Here is an 18,921-nt window from a genome sequence, read left to right as displayed (position 1 = left end):
GCGGAGCACCGTGCATTATCGTCGCGACCTCCACGACGACGGAGCACTGGCGGGTAGGCACTAGGCGAGGTGGGGGGAATCGGAGTATCTCGCTAAGAGCGACCGGAGGCCGGGCTCGTAGCTCTCTTCACTCGTGTTGTGGCGCCGACGAGGTGCACGCAACTGTTCCTGTTCCATCCGGTCAGTGCCGGCAGGTGGTGGGTGTGTACGGAACGTTTTGGTCTCCCGGTCTCACAGAGAAGGAAGAAGAATCTGCTCGAGTTCGCTCACTGCCGTGTGGAGCACCAGTCATGGGTGGTAAGTTGACGGTGGGACGACGCACGTTTGCCTGATTCCGCGAGATTCGGCGCTCCAGCTTGACACGCGGCTCGACTCGGCGCCGCTCCGCTCGTCGCGGCATGCCTGCCGATAACGTTGCTCGCCGGTCTTGACCCGATGACCTTCACGCCATTCGACATGCGTCTCAGCCTCTCCTCCCGATACCAATATTGGCGGAACGGATCTCGTTGTCCGCATCGGAACCGTCGTTCACGTGCTACGCAGACGTATTGCCGGTGCGCCGGCTCGCTCACCGGTTGTTTTCGTTTTTTTTTTTTCGTCTGCCCGCTTGAGCCACGATCACGTTGGAAAGCTGAATCTGCAGCGGCGACTCGAGGCTCGAGAAAGTTACCGAGCTTCTCGAGAATCCGGACACGCAAGGCACGAATTGAGAACCGTGAACTTCGAACTGCTTACTTCCCGCGCATTTCGACTACGCCGTGAACTTCTCCCCGAATCGCAAACATGAACTTTCGCACGAATCGATTGCGAATCGATAGAGGGAGAATCGCTGTCGCAACATTAGATTTAAATTTAAAAATTTTCTACGCTAACTAAGGCAAAATTACATGATCGCTGCTGCTAAAATTTAATCTTTATATGTATTTAGAATTAAATAGGCTTGTACTCCAAATTTTGAGAGAGAGAGAGAGGGGGGGGGAGGGGAGAAAAGCTTAGTAAATGTGGAAATTGTCGCTAACTATAAAAGGGAAGGAGGTGAGATTCAAGAGTCAGAAATACAACAGCGTATTCAATTAGACATATTATTATACATATGAGTTTCTTATATATAAATATCTCATATATAAATATCTCGCGCTCGTATAAAGTCTTTGGAGTAACGTCTGCAAATAACCGAATAATCATCATCCGATTTAAAGAGGATGCAATCTCTCTAAGTAACCATCGGCAGATCTTCTGACAGACTATCGTGCTAATTGGTCGCCTAATTGGAGAGAAAATAGGCGAAGCTCGCAAGAAAGATCTAACTGCGTTCCATGTGCTTTTCTCTTTCTCTCTCTCTCTCTTTCTTTCTTTCTTTTTCTCTCTCTCCGGACACTGGATTCCTCGCGTACAAGAGAAACAAGATAAGTCAACGTCGGCGGTATCTCTGACGTTTATTCCTGGCCGTTCCTCCGAGAAGGAGAGAAACACGGCGGCGCCTTGCCAAGCGTCTCCGGAGAGCCGTGCGCGGACTGTCTCCCGTATTTTTATTCTTTCGCGGAATCGCTCGCGTACTTTCGGCGCTGCTAAGCGAGATTTTTGCCTCCTCTTCGCCGTCGTCACTCGCCCGATTGTTCGCGCAGGTGTGTCCGGACACGCGCCAGAAAGAATATCCGTCAGAGCGACACTCGTGGCATCGTTGACGATATATTTAGGATTCACCGTGTGTTTTTTTTCCCCCCCCGGCACGGCTTCGTCGACGCATCCACGTGGATAGGAAAACCCGTGCACGGAATGAATTCCGAATTTTTGCGCAAAACCGATTGTTCAAATAATTTTTCGTTGCAAGACATTTCGATTTTATCTTGTGGAAGATAGGAGTCTCGGTTGTTGTTATTAAGAGACTGGCGCCCCAAGCGTCACACCGGTCTCGAATGTCTCGCGATGGCATATCAATTGCGACCTATGTAATTGAGAGATATATGAGATAAGTGGACGACGCTTATATCGATCGCCATCGACTGTACTTTGATAATGGAGGGAGGACAGCATCTAAAAATTTAGCTAGATACAAATAAAAAAAATAATTTTATCATACAGTTAAATTCGACAGACCAATATACGGTCTGAGAGAGGCCAATATACGGTCATAGCAAGATCTTAGTTTCTTGTGTAATTTTGTATGTAATTCTTTCGAACTGTGCGCCATTTACTTTTGGTTTTAAACACAGCTCTTAAATTGAAAAGTAAGTCACAGAATAAAAAAAAGTAATGTCACAGAATTAAATTGACAATCAATTTAATAACACTGATGCTAATCAGCATTTCTAAGATACTCCAATCTTGAAAAATGTGAAAAATTTATTATGAAAAATATTACCAGGATTTTAACCTGGATCTCTCCCTACATTTCGTGTGGCTGTACTAGCTAATTTAAAATGATTTTATGTTGGACCATCAAAGTAATTATGTAGGACATCCAAGCATGGCAATGTTGCTGCAAACAAGTTTGACACTCTAGCAACCAAGTTAAAGTTTAGTATAGTTTTTTGAATGGTTTAATATAATTATTTTCATATCTGTATTTCAGCAAAATTGTTCTTTCCATGGAATCTGTGATTTATAATCGTTAAATTACTGGGACTGATGGCCAATTAAAACATATTTGTGAAATAATATTCGGTGCAAAAAATAATTCGAATCAAAGTATTTTATCAATTATCCTCCTCGTACATTCCAAAGATTGTTAATCCAGAATATAATCAACTAGATAACTTTATTTTATTAACATTTTTTTTAATTACATTGCAATGTTAAAATAATATAACTTTATTATATTACAACAAATCTTTTTTATTTATAAAAAATATAATTTTATCTGTCTTGATCGTTTGTTATTTTATCTATTAAAAGTCATTTCTGCATATATAGAAGCCTGCATAGTATGACGAAATTGATGTGTTTTAAAAAAAATTTAAATTCATTTAACATTCTTTCAATTTTTACAAATTATAAATAACAATGCTTCAGCGAATGTATTCTATTTAAAACCTTGCATTTTCTAAAGAGAGATTTGCTTATTGATCCAATAATCTCTTTAAAACGAAATTTATCGATTTAAGACGATTATTGAATCAGCCTGCTGAAATTGTTGATAAAGAAAACGCAAATAAAATTATTTTTAAATAATCATATGCACCGTATGATTGTATATTTTATAAAACGTGTGAGATATTCTGAGTGAGTGAACTAATTGTCAGGTTCATTGGACTTTTATCGACAACTAGCAATACTATTTTTATGTGATCTCAATCTTGACCTCGTCTGCTTTGGATTCGCGCACTCTCGGCACTAGAAGTCTGGGGCGTGCTCTTTGTAGTGCTCTCCTCGTAAGAATAGACGATGTACGCACGAGAATAGCGATTAGCATCTAAATTAAAAGGGGAGAAAGATTGGCATTCAAATTAAAGTAAAAGGAAGACAAGCTTTTCATTTTTCAATATAGAACTACTATTTTATTCATAGAATTTTTTATTATGACTATTTCTTTTAATGCAATATAAATACGACAATGCTCGGACTTGCTTTTCTTTCATTCTCAAATGTGCAGACTTTAACTTCCACAGAATGTTGGAAAAATTAGAATAACTAACCGACAGTTATTTAATTAACTTGCAGATTCTCTTCGTGGTATCGATCTGTCGACGACCGGTTGTTACTAGCATCTCTACGCGCCATAGAAAATCACTCTAGGACATCCGCGTCGCTTCCGACCGCGAATCTTATAAGGAAGTAATCAGGTTCAACTGCGACGTATACTCGCAAGTGCTTGACCTAACGCAAGACGTATGAATGCATTTCGCCACGAATGCGAGACCGACTCGCTATTATAAGAGCTGGAAGAGCGGCTTGTATAAATATAAACCCATGCCGGCAGTCTGCCTCCTCGGGTTTCGAGTATTCTCGCACCATAATGTTCTACGTAGAAGACCTCACCTCCGCGACTCTCAAAGGAAATGATCAAACCTCGCGACATCAAATATAGCGAGTGCACTAAAATATTTTTCCTGTCTCGCGTCTCTCTCGTTGTAATTCATTTGCGAGAGACCGCCCTTGTCTCCGAGACCCGAAAGATTAACTGTTTCTACTTCAAAATCAGGCGCTGGAAGATTAATTTTCCCATTTCAAAATTAGACAGAAGAATTCTAGCGCAGTTTTTGCCGCGTGACCTCTTTCGTTAAATTACTTTCGTTAAATTTTGATCGCAAGATTTCCATTTTTTATTTTAGTCTTGAGTATTTTTACAACTAGTACTTTCGTTGAAATTTTTCCTCCCTTCTCGGACCATTTGTTGGTTACAATAATTCTCACTTTAAAATTAGATAGAAGAATTCTAGCGCAATTTTTGCCGCGCGACCTCTTTCGCTAATTTATTATCGATCGTGAGAGAGTTCCATTTTTTATTTTAGTCTTGAGTATTTTTACAACTAGTCCTTTCGTTAAAATCCTTTTTCTCTTCTTGAACCATTTGATTCTCACTTTAAAATAAGACAGAAGAATTCTAGCGCAGTTTTCGCCGAGTGAAAACATTTTTCATTAATTTACCATCGATCGCGAGTCCTATTTTTTATTTTAGTCTTGAGCATTTTTACAATTAGTATTTTCATTATAAAATTCTCTTCTCCGACCATTTATGTTACAGTAGTCAAACATTTCTCTTGTCTGCGGCACGACGTTGCGTTTTACGTTTGCACTGTCCAATAACGAAGTTAATTTTTGTCAGTTGGGAGACAGGTAAGCGGATGAGACATCCGTCGTGCGATCAATCAAATTAGGCGTGACGGAAATGCATGAAAACATATTGCGAACAGAAGAGCGAGCGCTAACGAGAGGAAGAACAGACGTCGCGCTCTGAAGTGACTCTGAACGCTCTTGAGAACACCAGCAGCCAGAAATCCGATCCACCTCGAGTCCCAGCACTCCTTCGTGGACTCATTATTGTTTGTCTCCGACGTTTATCCGCACTGGATTTTAACGCGTTTGCCCCCACACGCGCGTATTTCGACGTGGTGACGTTAGGATGACGTTACACCACATGCGATCTTGTTACGAACTCCGAATCAGGAACATATTGGAGAGCATCGCTTCCTCACGTTAAGTGTTCCCCTTCCGTTACACGTAAACGAGATTTTTTCGAACCACGTGGTTGATCATGCGGAATTAATGGTGCGATCGATGTCTCCAATCACGTGTACGCATGATGACAATCTCCCTCGTTCACGAGGTTATCGTGTGTGCCTCGAGATTTATTTGGCAAAGTCCCTAATTCGCATCGATGCTAACAGCAATTAAATAGATTTTGCGAGAAATTATTGCGAACGAAACCCCGAGTAGAAATTCGTCGCAATCGAACCTGCTTTGATACTTTTATTAGAATAAAATAAGCTTTACATTATTCCATGTCTTCTTTAAAATATTTTCTGCGTTCAGGACACTTCGTGTCGTATTATTACTCTTAATATTTCATTTTACATCATAAGTGTCTAATTATCAGTTTTCTTGTTATCTAAAATAGCAAATATTGTCCGCACTTTTAGCGATCTTTTTTTCCGATGAATAAACTTTGAACCGTCAACATTATGCACTGCCTGCACATCTTACGCCATTCTTTCGTCTTGTTTATTATTGTCTTTATCAGTATGTAGGAAAGTCAATTGTGTCCGTTAGATTTAGCATGTTTAAAAAGTACAATTATAAATACTAAAGAGAATTGTTATAGATAATTAATATAATTGTAAATAATTGTTACATACGATTCTGAAGCGGAATGTTCTGAACGCAACAATTTCTTTCCAATTCAGATGCATGCAAATGCAGTGGATTTATAAGCATCATCACATGACAAAGTTCTAAATCAAGCGGCAAGTGTCTCGCAATTTTATAAAAGACGATCGGAGGCCGGAGTTTCGTCGCAGATCCACCTAAGAATAGGTGACGTGTTTTATCCAGGGGGAAAGTAGAGCACAGCCAAAACACGCTGCTCTGCTTACGCGCGGAGGATAGTGCGGTATCAGGCGAAATAGAAATAGGATACGTTATAAATAAATGCACGATGAATTTTGCGCCTGTGAAAAACAAGAGGTACACGCCTCTGCGATTGCGTCTTTTTCGTTTTGCCAAGTTTCCATTGCGTAGGTAAAAATTTTTGCACGTGCCGAACCGGATTTTGCGACTTACACGCTACCGCATCCGTTATCGTGCGTTTAATGATAATGTGCATCATAATGCACATTGCGCGAAAGCAATGCATTTGCATTTGTTTGAATGAGCGTCTATTGATCTCGTTTTTGCGTAAAAAAAAACATATATTCTCGGGGAATTGTTTAATATCTTAATAAAATATACTTAAAGAAGTGTTTATAGAAATAAATGTTTAATTTAACGCTATATGTGACGACTTTCGGCAAAAAGTTTTTTTTGGTATTAAGAGTTCAAGAGCCTCCTGTGTAAAAACCTATTTTGAGCAAAGTATAGGATCATCTTATTTCATACCATTTGTTCACTGGCAGTACAATTGCTAACAATATGCAAAAAATGTTCTTTCTTTAAGGACATAAAACATGTCTGTAATACGGAATGCAGTCATGGACATAAACGTCTCTAGAAATAATTGCTTATAATTAAAGTCTCTTAACGTCGAGTCAAGAGGAAGTGAGACCAATACGAGAGAGCTCTAATTATATATCCGGAGTTGGAAGACTGCCAACGTCACCTTCATTTTTGGCTTTTCCTTTCGTCTCGGCATCTGCGCTTGCATTCTCCTGCGTTTTTTCTCGTGATAAACCGCAGCAGGAATGCGCCAAATTTTTATACTCGTATTGCAAAGAACAGTAGCTGGATTCTGTAACTCTTAACGATATCATTATATTATACTATCGTTATAAGATATTAGATAGTTTAATTCATGAACAAAATTCTCGCAAAATATGATCCATTTTTTAATTTTCTCTTAATGTTACAGTCATTCATTCATCAAATTGCCTTACGACTTTCATACGCTTCAATGAATTATATGAAGTTCTTTTTTTTCATAAATTTGAGGTATTGACGACTGCAGAAGTACACGTTTAAAATGAGTGCTTCATGTATGATAACACTTGAACTTTGTCGAGTTCGTTGGCATAATTTTACCGTCTATCTTTATTGCGCTTACGTAAGATCGCGGTTAATTTGAAAATCAGTGTTAACCGTGAATTAACTTGATGCTTATCGACTCGCGAACTTCACAACTGGGTCTTCACTTTGCGCAACAGTCTTTCTCGTGTTGTTTCGAACTTAAAAACGAAGGACATTTCACAAAATCTACATTATTTACATACAAAATACATGCCATTTTTTCTTGTAATTGTTTTAAACGCAATACTGCGAGACTCTTACCAGAGACATTCCCATTAACGCATTTCGCATTTTATTAAAAATACATTATTACAATTGTAAAATTCCTTTTTGCCATTTTTGAACTAAGAGTTTTTACGTATCTACAGTAAAATACGAATCGAAAATTAAAAAAAAAAACGGAAATAGATTGATATATAATTTTTAAATTAACCAAACGACATTTTAATGCTCAGCAAACGCAAGAGATTATAATTTAATTGTCTTGGACCGAAGACAGAAATTGTATACAAAAATCATTTTTAGTCGAGTGAATACGTTCGTATTTTGAACTTAAAGATTAAAATATGGCCTTGGATGACTCTATCCCATGTCCTACCGTGCGCGTATTTATATTCACGTGTTCTGGACACGTCCACTGGATGCAGCAATGCAGATTTAAACGTTATCTTCGTCGTAGTCGCCGGGTCTAAAATAGATTCGGCCCGAGCGTGTCTAATAGAAGCGAATTCTCGGTCAAGCGTTTCATCGGGTCTATCATTATTCTTTCAGGATATGCATGGGTTACACTGGCTACGAACGATGCCTACTCCCTGGGAGCGTTGGTCCTGGCGCTTTCCCTACGCCGGGTCGGTACCAAGTACGAGCTGGCCTGTCTGGTCACACCTGGAGTTACAGCGACCATGAGGTATCGTCCTTGCCCAAGTCCAATAAAATGATTACGCGGAGGAAAATACGCAGTTTAGTAGCATGCCAAGTCGTGTCAAGAAAAATAAAGATAAACTTTTTATATTTTTAGCATTTGCGTACTGGTAATCGAGTACTAAAATTGTATTTGGTTATTACAACAGAAAAGTCTAATTCTTTTTATGATAATTAAGCAAATTTGCTGGGATTAGTTTTTGTTTAGAATTTATTTTATAAAATTCATGAAAGAGAGAGATAGCACAGTAAAGTTACTCATAAGAACTGTTGAATTAGCAATAGTATTGTTTTTCTTAACTTTTTCAATTTTAAAGCCTCAGTAATGTTAAGTAAATATTGATACATGTATATGTACTCGTGTAGCATTGAATGTTCTGTACTTTATGCAATATTTGGATTACGTAATAACATTGACCAGATTCTAAATGCAATGTATACAATGTATCTTTTATGTTTTACAGAGAAAAATTGGCGGCAGTATTTTCCTTGGTCCAGGAAGTCAATGTTCTCGACTCAAAGGACGAGGCGAATCTAGCCTTGTTGGCTAGACCAGAATTGGGCATTACTTTCACCAAGTTACACTGTTGGAGGCTAACTCAGTACGAGAAGTGTGTATTCGTCGATGCAGACGCGCTTGTGAGTAATTTTGTTCAAATTTACAATACATTTTGTTTAATTTTAATTTTAATATTTGTTGTATTCTCTTTTTGTTATATATTTTTACATCTAAAGCTAAAATTGAAATTGGATTTGTAACTAAAGCTTTTAATTCCATTATCTATTCTCTGTTGTAATATGTTTAAAAAACGAGTTACACATTATTTAATAATAAAAAGAAAATGTATAAAAGACATTTATAAAATAAAATATACGAAAGACAGGTTAAAATTAACATTTTTATAATGCGAGATAAAACTCCCACGTCAATCTCAACATGTTTAACGTTTTTAGGTCGTGCAAAATTGCGATGAGTTATTCGAGCGAGAGGAATTATCAGCAGCGCCCGACGTCGGTTGGCCTGACTGCTTTAATTCCGGAGTATTTGTATTCAGACCGTCTCAACAAACGTTTGCGTCAATCACCGCATTCGCTGCTGCCAAGGGCTCGTTCGACGGCGGTGATCAAGGTCTATTGAACATGTTCTTTAGCGACTGGGCTACCAAGGATATTTCTAAGCATCTGCCATTCATTTACAACATGTGTTCTACCGCAACGTACTCTTATCTTCCCGCATTTAAACAGTAAGCGTTCGCGCTCTTACTTAACTCGCCACGATTAAATCTCTCCTCCGTTCTCTAATTCTCCGTTTACATCCTAGATTCGGCGACGACGTGAGAATAATACACTTTATCGGCATAACGAAACCGTGGTTACAGTATTTCGATACCCTGACCGGTACCGTTCAGCCGCCATCGGGATCACCGCATTTGCAACCGTTGTTGCAACTATGGTGGAACATATTCTGCGAGCGAGTGCATCCTCAACTATCGCCTTCCATGGTAAGTTTGATCAACAATTTGTTTTAGCACAGTATGCATTTAACATGCTAAATATATGATGTTTCTGAAATGACACTTGAAATACATACCAATCTTTTCACTAAAATTCTAATAAAAAAAGATCTTTTCTATCCACGTTAATAATTTGTAAATAACATGTTTTTACTCATTTTTATATTTACGCACACGTTGCCAGAAATGATAATATCGCAATTTCTTTCTTATGCATTTGTTTTACAAGCAAAGCAGTGAGCAATTATATTCAATTATAAATAAGACAACGGTAAGACACTCTTACATACGCGTCTCTACTGCTTGTAGTTTACCAATAGATTTTGCATATTATTATTTTAAATAGAATTTATTTATTTTGTGTCTTATATTGCATAAAAATTACGATGTTATTCTGAGAGTTTTTATCGGCGCAAATTTGCTAAAACTCGTACTAGCTAGTATCAAAGTTGCATTGAGTTGCATTAGCAGACTTTCTGTAAATATAACTGTACAAATCTCTGAAATTTTTCGAATGGCTTGCATTTTTTAAATGACTTTTTTAATGCTGTGTGAAAGCTTGCAAAGCTGATAGTCATAAATGTGTTTCCACTGCATCTTTAAACGGTATAAAATGTGTAAATTTCTTTGCACTTTAAATAGATTTTGAATCCACTATTTCTTAGAAAAATTTTATTGATATTATAATATTTTACGTTGGGTTCAAGATATATTCTCGAATTGCCTTTTTTGTAGATATTTTGTATAATGCATATTAATAGCTGCATTTTAATATAATGTTATTTTTGACAATTTTAATTTACGTGTTTGTATGGTATATGCACAATGTAATGCTTTAAATATTTTCACACTAAATAAAAATTTATTCATACTTTTTGTCTCATAAAAAATCCAATAACGAATAATGTGGCTATTAATATAACGGATTTTTTTAGTTATTAAACCAGTGTCTATTTTTTTTCTTTGATCTCTGTTCTTTCTAACTCATACACTTGTAATTCGTGTAAATAGTTTAATTTGATCACTACATATAATAATTTTAAGTTTAATTCCATTATTCGTAATATCTCTGTAATGGATGGGTCGAGCATGAATGTTATTCGTGTGGCATTTTCAAGCTATTGATATAATACCACAAACGTAACTTTATTTATAAAATAACATTTTGCATTATTGCTATACAATGTCAAACCTACGGTTTACATGATACCGAAAACATAACGCTGTAAGAAAAATGGACACTGCTAAACACTTAGTTCAGTACTAACCGATTGAGTGTGCATTTTTCTGTTTTGGCATGATGCTTGCATAGGCCACCAGCACATTGGCTCCAATTTGGCACGCATTTACTCTCCCATTCTATGTACCCCCTTCTCCCGAGACCTCCGATAACTCTGACGCGACGAATAGCAACACATACAGCTCTCGGATACCGGATTTCTCCGAATTTAAAGATCCCTGGGAAAATTATTCCCCACGGAACCATCCGTTTCCGACTGACAATAGTACGCCGAGTGGCAATGACGAAAATTGTCACTGCGGAATTAAGTATGAGACAGAAGGAAACGCTGTTTGTCAAAGTGATGATCACGGTGCATCTCAACTCGCACACAATCAACAATTTCACTATGAGCAACAACATTCCTCTTACACGCCTGTACAAACGTACTATCAACATCAAGATCACGTAACTTCTAATCCCGGAGAGAATCGCAATCAAGAGCATTTTCCACAGCATACTGAACATCATCATTGGCAGCAACACAATGAGCAAAAACACCACGTTGAACAGCATAATGAACAGAGCCATCACCATTATGATGAACAAAAACACAATAACGAGCATCACCAACAGTTTCATCACAGAAGCAAAGCGGATGAACATCACCATTATCAACAGGTTCAGGAACTGCAGCCTGCCGAAGTACGGCATGAGAACCACGCGCAACACTACGCTAGTAGTCAAGCTAGTCATCAAAATGCAAATCATCTGAGTCATACTGTTCCTCACAATAAATCTTGTGCGCAGCAGCATATTAGCAACCGAGATGCTCGTGATAACTTTGCATCTCATTATCGATGTAATGAAAAGAACAGCGAGCAGGCGCTGGAAGCTGCGAATAAGCAGACAGACATGCAGAGAATCGATTTCCCTCCTTCCTCTCCCGCACCTTGTACAGATCTCCACAATGTAGCCACGCGATCTGACCCGAATGTAACGGAACATCTAGACAATGCAAATGTAAGTAATTGTTCCCATATTCCATTTTTTTTCTAAATTCAAGTCGAATATATTATCACTGTACGCTTTCGTGTATGTATTTCTGAGAATATATCCGCTTCAATCTTCTTGATATATTCAGTCTTTTTGTAAATTTTCTTTGTTACAGAAGAAAGATCACGAAAGCATTATAATAATTATAATTGTATTGCAGTAAAATTCATTTTTTTACAATTACATGGTGCATTGTGTCATTCATTTATTTCGACAATGCTTGGGACATTACTTGCACTTTTATTAGGAATATTGAAAGGCAATATATAATTAAAAATTACATTTTTTTCGTTATTACTTATTTTTTAATAGAATATTGAATAAAAATAATTTTGTTTGTTTTCTGAAAAACGTAATGATTTGTCAATTTGTGCACTAATCCGTATTACTTCCACATTATATTCGTGTCACGTGTATCCTACTTTAAAGTTTTCCATGTAAGTAGCATCCTAGCTTTGTATTGTATACATAAACGTGATTTGTCTTAAGGAATGCAAAAGAGATAAAATTGCTTGAACGCTCGTGTGTTTACCATGGCTCATATTGTCATTTTGCATTATTTTGCATTAATCAATTCTTCGATGTCACAAGCGGTTTAAAATGAAAAAAATATTCTTATTAATTACACAGACGGGTATCGCCGGTGCCCTGGCTCAACTGACGTTGGGCGAAGCGAGGAGCACCGAGCAAATAGCCCTGGAGGAGCATATGAGGAAGCAGAGTTGGGAACAAGGACAGATTGACTACATGGGCCGCGACAGCTTCGACAACATATGGAGCAAGATTTGCGAGACGCTCTCCCTCGCACCGCAACGGCAGCCAACTCCACCTAAAGAGGTAATTAAATATTAAATGATATACTTCAAGGATTTCGTTTAAAAACCAAACAAGTCTAAAAAGCTAAATTTTCAGGAAATAAATTCTCACCGTAGTTTAAGAATACTTATCGTAGAATATACCGGTTTATCGTAGATAGGAACCTAAAAGATAAAATTAACTGTGTTAAATAAATTCTCACTGTAGTTTCCATTCAATAAACTTTCTATCGTTTATTGTGAAAATATAATTTCTTTTTGTACATATACATATAATAGGTATAAGAATAAAGTTTTAGGCTTTGATTAATATTATGAGAACCCATTAAAAAATAAAAATTAAAAATAAAAAACCTCTGGAAAGATTTTTTTTGCAGAAATTTTGTAAATATAAGTATTTCTTGAAAACAGGAAATTTGATTTGATTCTTGCCAGAACAAGGTTGCTCGAATCGTAATTGTCAAAATTAGAAAAATACTAAGTATACAGTTATTCGAATCCATTGAACAATTAGATTTCAGAAAGTTGCATAGGCAACAGTGAATATTATTCTGATAATGAATAATTTATGTTACGATAAATATTTGTAGAATACTTCTACTTTGGAGACCGCTGTAAAAGAGACCGCTGTAAAAGAGACCGCTGTAAAAGAGACTGCTGTAAAAAAGACTGCTGATGCTGATGTCAAAGAGGATAAACCAGCTGGTATGTCTCGCTTTGCACGTTAAGTTACATTTTCGTGCAAATAAAATCGTAATAGATATTTGAAGCGTATTTTTATAAATCTGAACTACAGGTAACTATATATCATAAATTAAACTATTTCGTGCACGTAAAAACTGAAATAATGACACGATATTTGGCTCAACGAGCATAATTGTTCACCAATCAAGATAATAAAAGAAATGTAGCATACATTTTTGAAATAAGTGTGCTCATAGTGCAAAGCCGTTAACTGTTTCCTCGAGTATGCTTTGCGTTTTTGTTTGTTTTTTTTTTGTTTCACTTACTTAATACAGCATGCAATAATCAGTTTCATAATTTTGAATTGGAGACGAGCGAGGAAACGATTAAAAGTTACGCTTACATTGATACGCGAACTCTCGTTATAATATTTTGAGCGAAAAGTTTGAAACGATATAATGTTGTTAATGCAATTTAACTAGTTTGAGTGTTTGTGAAACAGGAACAGAGGACAGCAACTAACAGATGCTGGAGCCATAGCATTGCTGCGTCTTGTATTATCGTTTTGCTTTAATGGGGTAAATATTTTATGTATTCACACAAAATATCTACATTCTGACATTATCACTTCTTTGTTTATCCTATATACTTTAGATACTTTAGATTTGATAGAATTTTGTAAAACGATATATAGTTTAAAATTTCTGAATTGCAATGTTAATCTTATTGTTAAATTAGACTTTTTAAAGTTCTTAGCTACTTCTTTTGTTATTGTGTTCTTTTGTTACAAAATGCATAAATAAAACTAAAATTATTTTTTTATATACTTTACATTAAAAATTCTTCTATCTTTATAAATATATTGTATTTTTTTTTAATTCAGTAAGAGAACTTGTATCTACTTTTTTATAAACATACTTTTAAAATTGTATATAATTAATGCATAAAATGAAAAATGTATATAATTAAAAGTGTGAGATACAATATATTACAAATACTTCGAATACTACAAAATTATTACTTCATGCTTTTGTATGTATAACATGCCTTTGCCAATCGTCATTCACTAGTTAAACATTTTGCGGAACATTGCTTATTTAACCCGCTACGATTCAATCGGCTTTTGTTGACTTTTTACCAAGGTGCCATGCATTACATGTATGAAATATGATGCTTTATATATTTCATGTTAATGCAAGCTTAATAACACTTATTTATAATTCACATATGGAGCCGCATACAACTGGTCTGCCAAAATGCTTAGCAAATGTACGAGTATATTAATGACTTTTTATTCATGGCTTACATATATTGTACTGTTCAATTTCGCAAGTTTCTATACTGAAATGAAATCAGACTTTTTTGTGATCATCAATTGTCTATTTTATCTGTAACTATGATATGTAATGTCTGTAAATATTATAATTTATTCAATATTAATCGATAATTTTGCTTCTATTTAAATTAATAGAAAAAAAACGGTCTCTGTTCACCGTATAGAATTTTTGCACGATTTCTTCACTCAATTTTTTTTATTAGAATAGTTTTTTCTATATACAATACGTATCTATTTAAATGTATTTATATCTATCACTTCCATTTTTTTCTTCGTCCAGTTGAGGCAGATAAGGATTCAACGCAATCTCTAATATGCGAAGTTCCTAAAGAGGAGAAGCTTCCAGCGACACAAATCCCCGAGCAAAAAGCACCCGAATTATCTTCCGAAGAGAGTACCGCGATAGAAACTGCTACAACGAAAGTACTCAGCGAGCCGATACAATTGTCGGGAGACGTTTGTGTAAAACCGGCAACAGAACTGAAAGATGTAAAATCGTGCGAAATCTGTACCGAAGTGCCTCCTCCGCAGCCGCCGGCAGAATGTCCGCTGTCCGCGCGGACAACTGCGGAACAATGCGATCTCGCAAGCTTGCAAACAATGCAGGAAGCGGCGCCTCAAAGCGAAAGTCTTATCCCCGAAGCGAAAGAAGCGCAACAAGCTGATTCGCAAACATGTCCTTTGGTCTGTAAATTACCTGCGCAAGAAGCAACTATGCCTAGTACACAAACTGCCGAGTCAGCGCCTATTGAAGCTAAGCCAGAGATCCCAGTTTCTGCTCAAGACGTAACGCAGCTTGCAGCTCCGCTTAGTATGGGCAGTCCGCAAGACGTTGCTATAACTTCTCCCGTAGCAAGTGAAGCGCCAATAGAAGACATTGCAAAACCTATAACCGAATCTGTGGCTGCCGTAACACAGCCTCTCACGATAGATCCAGGCGAGCAGCATGCTGAGATGCTGTTGGCGGCTTCCGAAATCTCCACCGTGAGTCCCGTGCCTATTCAAGTTGCGGAATCGGTTCTCCAGGCCGAGCCCAAAGAATCCGTGTTGGGCGCAGCCGTAATCGTGAGCGATCAAGCGATCGCTACGACGGTCACGGCCGTACATGAGTCTACAGATGTTGTTTCTGCATCGACACCGATGCAACCTGTTCAGTTAAACGGATCGGCTTGCGAAATTGAAAGACGCGGTGATGTCATGACAGCTACAGCACTAGTTTCCGGTCTACTGGAAAAGACTGCTGCTCCTCCTGAGGCGACTAAGGAATCAGCGAGCGATCTGGTTACAAGGAAAGATGTCTCATCAGAAATACCGCCGGCTACTGAAGAAAAAATATTAACCAGTAGCAGCGTGGTACCCCTTGAAACATCGTCTGCGGAAAAATTAGCGGAACAGGTTGCGAAAACCGAAACGGAGCAGGCAAAGCCTGCAGAACAGATTACGAAGACGGAAACGGCAGAAGTAAAACCTTTGGAGCAGATTACAAAGGTAGAAGCTACGGAAGAAAAAACTGCACAGGAGGTTGCGAAAGCCGAGACGATAGAAGCGGTTGTGAAACAAGAGGAAACAGCTGTGCAAGCTGAAACAGCGTCTACCGAACAGTTGGCAATAGCGGAAGAGGCAATAGCGAAATCGCCGAGTGAAGTTCCAGAGTCACCGATCTCTGAGCAGAGCCCAACGGAAGAACCCATTAAAGTGAAACAGCCAGATGTCCCATCGACGCCGACGGTAACCGAAGCCACACCGCCGATCAGTCCATCCGTGGAGAGCGCGCAGGAGATGGAAGAAGCAGCAGCAACGAAGAAGGTTTTGAAGAAATCCGACTCGGCGGAAGACGGTGAGGACAAGAAGGGGGCGAAGAAGACGGTAAAGAAAGTGACAAAGAAACCGAAGGCGAAAGCCGAAGAAGCGGCTCCCTCAGCCGCGACGGAGGGTGCCGCCGCGGCGGACAGCAAGACGAAGAAAACTGTGAAGACAACGAAGAAGACCGGTGCGAAGACCTTGGAGACCGATACGAGTGTGCCGGAAACACCACCGCCATTAGCCGGCGCTGTCGGTGTCGATACGCCTGTTCCGCCGAAGCGGAAGACAAAGGGCTCGAACGCGAAAGGAACCGGTAAAAAGTCTGAGATGGAAGAATAACCGGTTGATTCAAGTCGACAATAACGGTCTCGGAATAGCTTGGAAGTCCGAGAGACCGAAAGACGTTCAAGAGATGAAGATCCTCCAAATGTTCGTGCTGAGCATCAAGCAATACATTGAGGTCCTATGAAGGAAACTTTAATCCTTTCGAGATTCGCGCTTTTAAAAGACTTTTCGCGAACACTTTTTTTTACGGTTTTCTTAAGATGAAAGATTCGCTGAACTATGTTATCTCTGCAAGCGTAGACGAAGATTGTCGCGATTAGTTCGAACGCCATCTCAAAAGGATTAAAGGACGCGTTAGAAGATCACACTCGCTAGTCTGTTACGGTTTTCCTTTTTTTTATACTTTTAATATATATCTCGCGAGAGTTCTATATCGCCGTTGAGTTTCGGTACCGCGTTTCGTCGCGGAGGTATCGAGCGATACCGAGAGTTTAATCAACGCCCATAAATAATTCGTATTTATACGAGCCACGTTATCTTCCCCTTGTCTTTTCTTTTTTGTTCCCTTTTATAAATTAACGATATACTCGCTTCTTCCTTATAGTTTGTTCCTATATTCTTAGATATTATAGTAATTACCGTTTTCTCGAGCCAACGAATCTCGCCAGAGCAACGCGAGCTCGAGTGTCTTATCGCAAGCGAGCATTTTATAATTTGTTTATCCTTTTTAATGTATCTGATCGAGCGTGTCGCAGGAAGAAAGATGAGAAATCGTCAGCTGTGATTGATTCTGTTGCGTGTAGCCACGTTTTTTCCAAATTCATGCGAATTGAGTATCAAGATCGTGTGTTGTAACGTCCAACGCTTTTCACATCGATGTCGTAAGATCATCGGCGAGAGAGAAAAAGAGAGAGTTCCACGTTTTATTTACACACATCGTGCACACGTATATGTGCGTACACGACCGCAATATACGGAGTCCTGTCATTGCGTGCATCCTGCATCGATCGAGCGAGATGGTGGATGAAAGGAAAGTCCACTTATCTCACGGAATCAATTATTGTGATTTCAGGAAACGCAAGATAGAGTGCACTGTTAATTTATTATACGCAACGAGAGCAATATAAGCAATACAACGCTGCAAAAACGGCAACTAAGATATTATATGAGAAATCTGAGTGGCTCATCTTTTTATATACTCATATATATGTTATATATTATATATTAAATTATATTTTTCAGTGTGTATTTTTACTCTGTCTCGTTGATATTTCTAAAAAAAAAAAATGTTCATCTTTTCCACATGTGTATGTACAAATAACAAATTTCTTATTCTAATTTAGATTTAAGCAAATCAAACGGTTCTTTCTAAATATATGAAATACTCTCGATCTTTCGAAAGAACCACGCCATTCGCTCCAACATAGTAAATGCTACTGATAGCTTTTTAATAATGAAGAAAGCCTTTGCCAATCTGTTTGCAGGAAGTAAGTCGTAGGAAATACTACAAAGATGCAGAGTGTAAAATTTGTAACAAAATTTATTGTCAATAAAAACATGTGTCGTCAATGAAAAGAATATATTATTTAAAAAATTATTAGCAGATAAATTATTAATAAATATCAAATTTATATAAACACACCCCACACACACACACACACACACACACACACACACACACACACACACACACACACACACACACACACACACACACACACACACATATATATATATGTATATGTATATAAACATTCAACTCCAATTTTCTTAAAATATGTGTAAAAAAGAAAACTTAAAAATTAACATTAAAAATCAAAGTCTTAGAAAAATTGAAAATAAAAATATTTACTCAATAAAAAAATATTAAGAAATTAATGTATATTTGTTTATTACAAATTTTGAAAGAAAGAAGGTGACGACGTTCTTTTTGACTTTAACTGTTTGTATACAAATTCAAACTAAAAATAGTTAAACCAGTATATAATTGGAATTTATACATAAATATTTTTTAAAATTTGCACTAGATTTATTGAATATATAATAATTTTATTTACTGCTTACATTAACGCTTTTAAATGTTTAATCATTAAATTTGTATAAATTAATGAAAATCATTTTAAATGATCT

The 18,921-nt window shown here is 37.5% G+C and overlaps 1 protein-coding gene across 3 annotated transcripts; it reads left to right on the top strand.

Moving 5' to 3' along the window:
- Positions 1-8: 8 nt before the first annotated feature.
- Positions 9-18,369, top strand: LOC105200552 (fibrous sheath CABYR-binding protein). Of its 3 annotated transcripts, XR_850978.3 has the most exons (10): positions 63-297; positions 7,930-8,065; positions 8,544-8,718; positions 9,034-9,323; positions 9,401-9,581; positions 10,906-11,835; positions 12,499-12,705; positions 13,274-13,388; positions 13,870-13,945; positions 14,984-15,104. XR_850978.3 is itself a non-coding variant. In XM_011168178.3 (9 exons), the coding sequence occupies exons 1-9, from the start codon at positions 291-293 to the stop codon at positions 16,843-16,845; spliced, it is 3,903 nt and encodes a 1,300-aa protein (XP_011166480.1). In that variant the 5' UTR covers positions 9-290; the 3' UTR covers positions 16,846-18,369. The 3 variants fall into 3 exon arrangements, 2 of the variants coding, with proteins under 2 accessions (XP_011166480.1, XP_011166481.1); XM_011168178.3 differs by lacking the exon at positions 13,870-13,945 and having other exon boundaries at positions 9-297; positions 14,984-18,369; XM_011168179.3 differs by lacking the exons at positions 10,906-11,835; positions 13,870-13,945 and having other exon boundaries at positions 68-297; positions 14,984-18,369.
- Positions 18,370-18,921: the final 552 nt, after the last annotated feature.

The sequence above is a fragment of the Solenopsis invicta genome, chromosome 6 (assembly GCF_016802725.1).
Source record: "Solenopsis invicta isolate M01_SB chromosome 6, UNIL_Sinv_3.0, whole genome shotgun sequence".
Lineage (NCBI taxonomy): Eukaryota > Metazoa > Arthropoda > Insecta > Hymenoptera > Formicidae > Solenopsis > Solenopsis invicta.
The sequence above is the reverse complement of the archived record's forward strand: the minus strand, read 5'-3'. Positions and strand labels throughout refer to the sequence as shown.